The 11172-nt window shown below is 38.4% G+C and overlaps 1 protein-coding gene across 2 annotated transcripts; it reads left to right on the forward strand.

Moving 5' to 3' along the window:
• Positions 1–7741: 7741 nt before the first annotated feature.
• LOC132114258 (G protein-regulated inducer of neurite outgrowth 1-like) lies at positions 7742–10736 on the forward strand. Of its 2 annotated transcripts, none has more exons than XM_059522369.1 (2): positions 7742–7880; positions 8357–10736. In XM_059522369.1, exon 2 carries the CDS (start codon positions 8438–8440, stop codon positions 10013–10015), a length of 1578 nt encoding a protein of 525 aa, XP_059378352.1. In that variant the 5' UTR covers positions 7742–7880; positions 8357–8437; the 3' UTR covers positions 10016–10736. The 2 variants fall into 2 exon arrangements, with proteins under 2 accessions (XP_059378352.1, XP_059378351.1); XM_059522368.1 differs by having other exon boundaries at positions 7747–7880; positions 8354–10736.
• The last annotated feature ends 436 nt before the right edge of the window (positions 10737–11172 follow it).

The following is an 11172-nucleotide window of genomic DNA, read 5'->3' on the forward strand; positions in this document are numbered from 1 at the left end:
GTCACAGAGGTCAGCTAATTCTCAGCACATAGAGACTCTTTTACCTAGATATCACACTATAGAGACTGTGTCTGTTCCCCGAACTAGAAAATACAAAAAACGTCCAAACCAAGTTAAGATTAACAATTTAATTGAGGTTCAATAAATAAAAAACAGATGCAATATGGATAACCAAATGATAAAGCTTGGCTTATTGAATATCAGATCCCTTTCTACGAAAACACTTTTTGTAAATAATATGATCACTGATCATAATATAGATGTGCTCTGTTTGACAGAAACCTGGCTAAAACCTGATGATTACATTATTTTAAATGAGTCCACCCCACAAGATTACTGTAATAAACATGAGGCGCGTCTAAAAGGCAAAGGGGGAGGTGTTGCTTCAATTTATAACAACGTTTTCAGGATTTCTCAGAGGGCAGGCTTCAAATATAACTCATTTGAAGTAATGGTGCTTCATATAACATTATCCAGAGAAACAAATGTTAATGATAAATCACCTGTTATGTTTGTACTGGCTACTCTATACAGGCCACCAGGGCACCATACAGACTTTATTAAAGAGTTTGGTGATTTTACATCCGAGTTAGTTCTGGCTTCAGATAAAGTTTTAATAGTTGGTGATTTTAATATCCATGTTGATAATGAAAAAGATGCATTGGGATCAGCATTTATAGACATTCTGAACTCTATTGGGGTTAGACAACACGTTTCAGGACCTACTCATTGTCGAAATCATACTCTAGATTTAATACTGTCACATGGAATTGATGTCGATAGTGTTGAAATTATGCAGCCAAGTGATGATATCTCAGATCATTATTTAGTTTTGTGCAAACGTAATATAGCCAAAATTGTAAATTCTACTTCTTGTTACAAGTATGGAAGAACCATCACTTCTACCACAAAAGACTGCTTTTTAAGCTATCTTCCTGATGTATCCGAATTCCTTAGCATATCCAAAACCTCAGAACAACTTGATGTAACAGAAACTATGGACTCTCTCTTTTCTAGCACTTTAAATACAGTTGCTCCTTTACGCTTACGGAAGGTTAAGGAAAACAGTTTGACACCATGGTATAATGAGCATACTCGCACCCTAAAGAGAGCAGCCCGAAAAATGGAGCGCAGCTGGAGGAAAACAAAACTAGAGGTATTTCGTATTGCTTGGCGGGAAAGTAACCTATCCTACCGAAAAGCATTAAAAACTGCTAGATCTGATTACTTTTCTTCTCTTTTAGAAGAAAACAAACATAACCCCCGGTATTTATTCAATACGGTGGCTAAATTACAAAAAATAAAGCCTCAACAAGTGTTGATATTTCCCAACACCACAGCAATAATGACTTTATGAACTACTTTACTTCTGAAATCGATACTATTAGAGATAAAATTGCAACCATTCAGCCGTCAGCTACAATATTGCATCAGACAGTGCACTATAGACCCCCTGAGGAACAGTTCCACTCATTCTCTACTATAGGAGAGGAAGAATTGTATAAACTTGTTAAATCACCTAAACCAACCCTATACTATGTTAGACCCTATAGCATCTAAGCTCCTAAAAGAGGTGCTTCCAGAAGTCATAGATCCTCTTCTGACTATTATTAATTCCTCATTGTCATTAGGATATGTCCCCAAAACCTTCAAACTGGCTGTTATTAAGCCTCTCATCAAAAAACTTGACCCCAAAGAACTAGTTAATTATAGACCAATCTCGAATCTCCCTTTTCTGTCCAAGATACTAGAAAAGGTGGTATCCTCACAATTATATTCCTTCTTAGAGAAAAATGGTATATGTGAGGATTTCCAGTCAGGATTTAGACCATATCATAGTACTGAGACTGCTCTCCTTAGAGTTACAAATGATCTGCTCTTATCATCTGATCGTGGTTGTATCTCTCTATTAGTTTTATTGGATCTTAGTGCTGCGTTTGACACAATTGACCACAACATTCTTTTGCATAGACTTGAACACTTTGTTGGCATTAATGGAAGTGCATTAGCATTGTTTAAATCGTACTTATATGACCGCCATCAGTTAGTAGCAGTGAATGAAGATGTATCATATCGATCACAAGTGCAGTATGAAGTACCTCAAGGCTCAGTACTAGGGCCGCTACTCTTCACGCTTTATATGTTACCCTTGGGAGATATCATCAGACCTAAAAACTCTGCTTGTAATAACCTAGAACACTGTCTAAGACTTGATGGTTGCTCTGTCAATTCTTCATCATCAGTTAGGAACCTAGGTGTGCCATTTGATCACAATATTTCCTTAGAAAGCCACGTTTCAAGCATTTGTAAAACTGCATTTTTCCATCTCAAAAATATATCTAAATTACGGCCTATGCTCTCAATGTCAAATGCAGAAATGTTAATCCATGCATTTATGACCTCAAGGTTAGATTATTGTAATGCTTTATTGGGTGGTTGTTCTGCACGCTTAAACAAACTACAGCTAGTCCAAAATGCAGCAGCAAGAGTTCTTACTAGAACCAGGAAGTATGACCACATTAGCCCGGTCCTGTCAACACTGCACTGGCTCCCTATCAAACATTGTATAGATTTTAAAATATTGCTTATTAATAAAGCCCTGAATGGTTTAGCACCTCAGTATTTGAATGAGCTCCTTTTACATTATAATCCTCTACGTCCGCTACGTTCTCAAAACTCAGGCAATTTGATAATACCTAGAATATCAAAATCAACTGCGGGCGGCAGATCCTTTTCCTATTTGGCGCCCTAAACTCTGGAATAACCTACCTAACATTGTTCGGGAGGCAGACACACTCTTGCAGTTTATATCTAGATTAAAGACCCATCTCTTTAACCTGGCTTACACATAACATACTAATATGCTTTTAATATCCAAATCCATTAAAGGATTTTTAGGCTGCATTAATTAGGTAAACCGGAACCGGGAACACTTCCCATAACACCCGATGTACTTGCTACATCATTAGAAGAATGGCATCTACGCTAATATTTGTCTGTTTCTCTCTTATTCCGAGGTCACCGTAGCCACCAGATCCAGTCTGTATCCAGATCAAAGGGTCACTCCAGTCACCCGGATCCAGTACGTATCCAGACCAGATGGTGGATCAGCATCTAGAAAGGACCTCTACTGCCCTGAAAGACAGCGGAGACCAGGACAACTAGAGCCCCAGATACAGATCCCCTGTAAAGACCTTGTCTCAGAGGACCACCAGGACAAGACCACAGGACACAGATGATTCTTCTGCACAATCTGACTTTGCTGCAGCCTGGAATTGAACTGCTGGTTTCGTCTGGTCAGAGGAGAACTGGCCCCCCAACTGAGCCTGGTTTCTCCCAAGATTTTTTTCTCCATTCTGTCACCGATGGAGTTTCGGTTCCTTGCTGCTGACGCCTCTGGCTTGCTTAGTTGGGGTCACTTCATCTACAGCGATATCGTTGACTTGATTGCAAATAAATGCACAGACACTATTTAACTGAACAGAGATGACATCACTGAATTCAATGATGAACTGCCTTTAACCATCATTTTGCATTATTGACACACTGTTTTCCTAATGAATGTTGTTAAGTTGCTTTGACGCAATGTATTTTATTAGCGCTATATAAATAAAGGTGACTTGACTTGACTTGACTTTTTCTTTCTCTTCCCAAAATCTATGTCTGTATACAGTATGCAACACTATTATGTACTAGATTCACAGCAACACTCAGAAATCACACATAAGCATGTAAGAAATTGGCATTCAATAACAAAATGTGTTATCTACCACTTAGTTTGCTGTTTTATTACAGATTTATCATTATTCCATCTTTTGGCTTCCAGAAATATAACAGAGAGAAACTAACAGAGGGAGTGACGTCCTCCCTCCTGCCCTCTCCCCTGTCTCGTATCAACAGGATGTCTGGCTGTGTCTCCAGAACAGAACACAGTGCTCTACAGACATGCTGAGCCCAGCAGAATGAGTCCGGTGCCGTGGCTCAATAGCTGGCATACCTGCATAAGCCGGGCACCATTGATGGATTAGCATGTGTAATCACAGGAGAATGTGGTGCCCTCTGGCAGCAGAGGGTATTTAAGGGCCCCCGCTGACAGTGTCCCGCTTACGCCGAGCCGGTAGGACTGAGTGTGTATGTGCTCAGTATCATGTCTTCCTTTACGAAGTCTCTGGAGGGGTTGAAGAACACTACACAGTCAGCCACTAAAGGCGTCACTGACAGTGCAGGTACTAATTGTTCCACGCTGCTCATCTGGTCTGTCATTTGTATATTTTGTAACAGTCATTTTTAGTTTATGAAAGAACAGCCGTCTACTTAGTATATGTTTTATTATTGTGCCACAGAGTGAACTTTGACCAACAAAATGTTTTCATGTAACATTAAATACATTTAATTATTGTATCTTTTATTTGCATTTTTTTTCCATGTTTGTTATTATTATTAGCTATACTTTTATCAGTTTGGTTTTAAAATGTTTTACTGAGAAGATGTCTGTTTTTAAGATTTGATTTATTTAAATGAGTAAATTATGAGTAGTGAGTGAGTAGTACTTTTCACCATGCATACATTTTTTTGATACTGCTTTTAGAGACCTTTATCAATGTATGTGAAAAAAGAAAAAAAAAATTACAAAACAAAAACTGGCATGTTTGATAATGTTATTTCAGTTCAGGCAACACAAGATGCCGTGCACCAGGTGGCAGAGTCTTCCAAAGAAACCACCAGTGCAGGTGAGAGAAAGAGTCTGTTAAACACATCTGGATAAAGATGCACTTAAGTGTGGATGTGTGTGATTTCACAGCCTTTCAGTGTATGCAAATCACCCACAATCGTACTGCATACTGAGAATATAGGCTACACTGCATAATTTTGGCATGCCATTGTCTTAATGTCTTAAATCAAAATTTGATTTCATTGTTTTCCTTATATCTACCAGTTTATTTGTAAGTTGCACCATGAAGAATATGCAAATGCATCCCTAAAGGAACTCTCTGTCTCTGTCTCTGTCTGTGTATACAAACAGCTGCCGAGGAGGTGTCCAGACAAACACAGTCTGCTATAGGCACAGCTGCAGAGAAAGCATCAGACACCATTAAGGAGTTTGGACACAAATTGAGTTCCAAATAAATGCTGCACTGCCTGAACAATCCGACATTCCTTGTTATCAGATTCAACTTAACACATTGTGAACTGAATCATAAAAACATGTATTAGCGACTTTGTAAACGTATCAGCTCGATTTCATCTGCCCTTCCAATGCAGATTATTTCTAAAGATTTACATTTAATTGTTGGTCATCCTCCTACATTCCAAAGTCTGTTCAAAGATGCTTGTGTTTTGAAAATACACAATACATTCCGTTCAGCTGCTGCAGTGTCTCTTTATAGCCATCCTACGTGCTTTTTTTTTTTTTTCTGAAATACGAAGTGAAGATATAGAGTGTACAAAAACATAACCACTTTCTGGTTTTCCACTTTCACTTATTCTTATTCTCAGCTCCCACATCACTGGAAGGGGGGGGGGGCAGCATTATATTGCTATAGCAACATGACACAGATAGACCACAGTGAAAGAACTTTGATTCAGAAGTGCCTTAGGGCAGATCCTGCTATTCAGTATTCCTGTGGATGTCAAGAGATGATGCTTTTGATTACAAACAATAACCCTTTAAATAACATGCCACATGATGGCTGCTACTCAGATACATGTGCATCCTGTTTCAAATGTGTTGCACAGCTTAAAATCAGTCTTTAACTATTCAGTGTAGTTACAGAAAGAATTACAGAGAGGATCATTTAAAAAAATAATAATTTAAGCATAGCTGACATTTTCATTATGGATGCATTAGCCCTATAGATTAACTTACTATATATTTCATGCATGGAAAGCTGCTGAGAATGAGCTTCTCTCACACATAAAATCTATGTGTGGAATATTTCCTGCAAAGTTCAGGAGCAGATATGCTTTGTGTCAAGCACTTAATGTCAAACCTGCCATAAGAGCAGCTGCTGAGCCCATTATACCTTACGACATGTGCTGTCTAAGGTGTTGAACAGATTCCAGGCAGCTGTAACTAAGAATAATCTATAGGTTCTTTCCAGTTCCTTTAAAATATAATATAAAATGTAATGTTTATTTTGCAATTATGGCATATACATTTTTGAAAAATCCTCATACAATGTCAGAATGTGTAGGTATCTATAAAAGCTTATTATATAGAAACAAATATCCTGAACTCTTATTAATGTAAGACTTTCGAATAGGATAAAATATTAATAATAATAATTATCTGATAGGTATCACCATACTTTGATTGATTACATTAAGAGTTGCAAACATTATTTATTACAGTTTTCTGCAATGTTGTGTTTAAATATGCAAATGAGGCATAATCTAATTAAATATGGACTAATTTGCATACAAGTCTAGAATAAAAATCTGAACATTTGATTAAGTCAGGATCAAAAAATAAAAGGTTTTTACAAAATTAGAAAATACAGGAAGTAAACATAAAATCAGGAAAATTATATGCGCAAACCCAAGATTTCTGGCTCAGTACAGGAGAAAAATCTCAGTTTGAATGTTTTCTTTCCACTAGTCTAAAAGACAAAAAACAAACAAACAAAAAAAAAAAAAACACGATGCATGAAGAAATGGAAAAAAAGCTTGCTTATCGTGTCTTGCCTTAAATAAATGAATCTGTTTTACGTTGACGATAAAAGCAGTCAATATGTACCCATTAGTGTTCATGTCTATGGTAGATGCTAATGTCAAACTGTTTCATCCTGAGGAAAGGTTTCTCACCGCAACTTCATTTACAGCTGATCTCCAGCACTTTTGGCCCTCTCCACCGTGTTCTCCACCTCCACATTCCCTTCATCTTTACATTCCTATCCACCTCCTCCTCCTCCTCCTCCTCCTTCTCCTCCTCCTCCCCCTCCTCATCATTCGACTGCAATGACAGACAGCATCCTCTTGTTTTCAAAATATGGCATGTGTTGTCTGAACACTCCTCCACCATTACCATGAACACAGTCACCCCCCCCCCCATGCATGTACATGGCTGGTTGCTAGGCAACAAATGTTCTGTGGGAGCGTGCGATTGGCAAAAGCCCTCAATTTTCATGGTGAGAACATGTGATAGAATACAGAACATACTCCAGAACATACACATTTCATAGTGAGGTGCTATGGGACAGTGTGCAAGCATATGCATGAATCCAAAAAGCATGAAGTGCACTACTTGCCTGCAGTTCACTAAAATTCAGACAGAATATTAAATAGAAGTTTTGTTTTTTTATATACATAATTGCAGCAGTATAGTGACCTACATTGTCCACCATGATGTGAAGAAAAAAAAAACTGATGAAAATTTGAGTTCTTCCAACGACTTGAGCTTTTTCTGTCTCATGTTGGAAAAAAATATGAAATTGTGAGTTAATTTTATATATATATATATATATATATATATATATATATATTCATTATTTGTATCAAATGTTCTGTTCCAGAGATCACAAAGACACTGGTGCACCCATTTAATTATTTTATTTTTATTTATTTTTTTGGACACATGGATTTTAATAGCCATCATTGGCTTCTGATTAAAAATCTACAGATAGTTTGTCATTTCATAACCACTCACTGCCAGGTTGAGTCTGGTTTCCAGGGAAACTAAAAATCAGAAGCTTTCAGTCCTCTCAGCCACAGTGAAATCCAAGGACCACCATCCACTAAGATTCTTCTGGAAAACAAACCATCTAGCGCCTGCCTCTTGTCATTACCAGCACTTAAAAGAGGAGCTTGGAGTGTGAATACATGCTCTGGCTGTGAAATCTTTGAAAATATGGATACAGCGTTTGATCTGTCGTGCAGTTGAGGTATGTGTTGTTGGGGTGTTTTTCAATACCGGTCTCACTGTGTGCCATCGTAGATTTGTTTTTAGAGGATACTGTTAACAAAGCAAGTTTTTTGTTTTTGTTGTTTGTGTGTGTGTGTGGAAGAACTGGATCAGACAGCTGCTATGACATAATTGGATCTCACTTTTTGAGGAAAAAGAGGAATCCGTTTTTTGGCAATCGATACTGTTCTTCCTATAAATATTGAAAGACTGACGTTTGTTTAATTTTTTTTCTAAATACGTCAAGAACAGAATTTATAAAAAATAAATAAATAAATTCAGTGTCTGAGATCATCACAAAACAGTCTGATTTGAGCTGAATTTTACCTATAGTAATGTTTTCCAAAATGATTGTTTTTGTATGTGTTCCATCATTAATGCATGTCAAGTGTTCTTTTTTTATTAATTGAACCTAAATTAATGCACTGATCCATTTATGTGAATGTTTTCCAGCAGAACCATCAGTGGTGTGAGACAGTGAAGCTCAGACGTTTCACTGCCCCTCTCCCGGATCAACACAAACTCATCTCTGAACCCATGGAGGGTCCTGTTCTGACAGAAAGTGAAGTTTGGAAAGTTGGCTCGGGGACCAGCACAAGTATAAACACCGATGATAGAAGTATTGACTGTATGCCCCTTATGAATGACAACAGAACTGATGAAAACCTGTCAAAAGCATCTGAAAACCCAGGGACCACAGTCCAAGAGGAGATCTGTTGCAGCATCCAGGAGCAACCTGACCAAGAGGTTACCTCAGATCAACTCAAGTCAGTTATTCAACATGAGCTGCGATTAGAAGAAGATTTATCTTCCTCTCCAACAGCAGATGAGAGAGATGAGGCACCTGCGGCAGCGTGCAAACAAAAAAGGTGTGTTAACCAAGCAGAGGATCCAGCAGATAAGATGTGCTTGGCATATGGCCAACATAACCTTGACCAGGAGATTACCATACTGGTGACCAACCATGACTGTACTTTAGAGAATGAGGAGGATGAGGAGTTTGGGGAGCTGAAGATTTCCAGCTGCCCTGCTGAACCTGACACTGTCTCTTCAGTTGAGGGTGGAGGAGCAACTGAGAAAGAGAGTCTCGATGGTTCCATCGTCATGGTGAACGTAATTGAAGTCAGTCAAGTCCAGAAGACCAGCATGATAAGCCACGAATCAACTGAGCAGAATACCACCAATGACGAACAAAGATTGCCTGGAGATCCAGGCGATAGTAGCAATGAGGCAAACTCTGGAAACAAAGGTTCAAGCACCCCACAGACAATAGACGCAAGTAGCACAGGCGCAAATACAGTGGCCTTGGTGGAAGTTTGCAGTCCGAAAGATCAATCCACAAAGCATGAATATGTAGAAGTAAAACTGAAGAAAACTGAATCGACTGAAACCAAGGATGCTGGAAGGCCTTTGCAAGAGACGCTCTCCTTGACTCGGTCGCCTGGACGCATACAGCACATGCAAACCCAGGTTAGCCTGGAGGTGATGTACCAGTCGGTGGCCACCAGCCCCATGACTCCTCCCGAGGGCTCCACAACATTCCTTTTTCCAAGCACCTTTGGAAAACTTGCCAACAAGTGTAGTACAGAGGTGGCACAGACCAAAGATGCCGAGTTGCAGGTGGGCATGCAGGTGGAATTTCGTTCAGTCGCCACAGCTCCTATGACCCCGATCGTTTTGACCCCACCTGAGGTAATTCCTGAGCCGGAGCCACGGATCGGGGTGACACAAGAAGTGCCAGAACCTGTGCAGGAGGTGAGCTGGGATGAAAAGGGAATGACTTGGGAGGTGTACGGTGCGGTGGTGGAGATGGCAGTGCTGGGCTCAGCCATCCAGAAGCACCTTGAGAAACAGGTAAAGAAACAGAAGAAACAGCCTTTGACCTTACCCTCTCCAACAGATGCTCTGCCAGCAAACCCAGCCGAAACATCTATGATGATGCCTTACAGTCCTCCCCCCACATCAGACCTTGGTGAAAGCAGCTTGACCAAAGAAAAAAGTGAGGAAAAAATGGTGCAGAGCGGCAGGCGTCGACAGAATCATTTTCGCCAGTGGTTCAGGAACATCCGGCGACCAAGTTGTTGTTCAAGACCACGTCAAGATGCGGAAAACTAAGGAAGGCACGGTAGTCTAAACCAATTAATAATTTAAAAAAGACAATCTTTCCAAGTTTTGTACACATTGGACGTGCACAGGATTGGGTTTTGTTCAATGATACGCCCCTTTAACAGTCTTAAGATATTTGAAATGACTTGTATTGACACTGCGTCACAAGAAGCCCCTATATGGATAATCATAATTTTTGGTTTGGTTTGATACACTACGAACAAATTAATTTCCTAATTTATCCTTGCTCTTGACTTTAAAATGGCTACTACTAGCTTTGAGTGTGTTTTTGCTTGCTTCTGTGCTACCCTGAGTTGTTGTGGTCAGTGAGGATCACTTTTAAAGTGCCCTTTTACAATATTTCACACTAATAATTTTACCTTGTAATGTATACATTTCAAACATGTATATGAATTTTTCATGTACATTTAAGGAACGGTAGACTACATTTATATAGTGTTTCAGGCAACAAGTAATAGATGACGTCTCTGATTTTTCAACAGTGAAATGTTTGGTGTTGTTTGAATTTCAGATTCTTCTTTTTCTATTGGTTTTTGTATAACTTCGTATTTAAATGGGTTTGTCTTGTATTTGCAGTTCAGTTCAGCACACCCATAATGAACACACCTTCAAGCCTTACATTCCCTGTGGTGTTTTGTGACTGTTGTGAGAACTGTAAAGTGAATAGTTTTGAAATTAAATCATGTCTAAGGGAAAAACAAAACTTGATCTGTGACTCATTTTGATACATTTTGTGACTAATTTTAATTTATCAGTGTAAAGTATCAAAAAAAGTATGTGTATATATATATATATATATATATATATATATATATATATATATATATTTATATATTTATTTATATTTATTTATTTTTTTATTTTTTTATTTTTTTTATTATTATTATTCACAGAACATGCTAACAAATTATTGCACTTAGAACGTATAACAACATACCATATATAGACAGCTTATGAAATATACCCTGGTCACCAATTTGCCTTTTTAAGATATGAGTTTTATTTACTTGATTTGATTTGACTCAGACCTAAATTTAGCAGACTGGTGCCAGGTAATATTTGGCAGGATACACAAGCAGTTTTACTTTAGTTTCTGTTGCAGTTTATGTTTTGTTCAGAGACAGAAAAGACTAATTTAATTTTTA

This window comes from Carassius carassius, chromosome 33 (assembly GCF_963082965.1).
Source record: "Carassius carassius chromosome 33, fCarCar2.1, whole genome shotgun sequence".
NCBI lineage: Eukaryota > Metazoa > Chordata > Actinopteri > Cypriniformes > Cyprinidae > Carassius > Carassius carassius.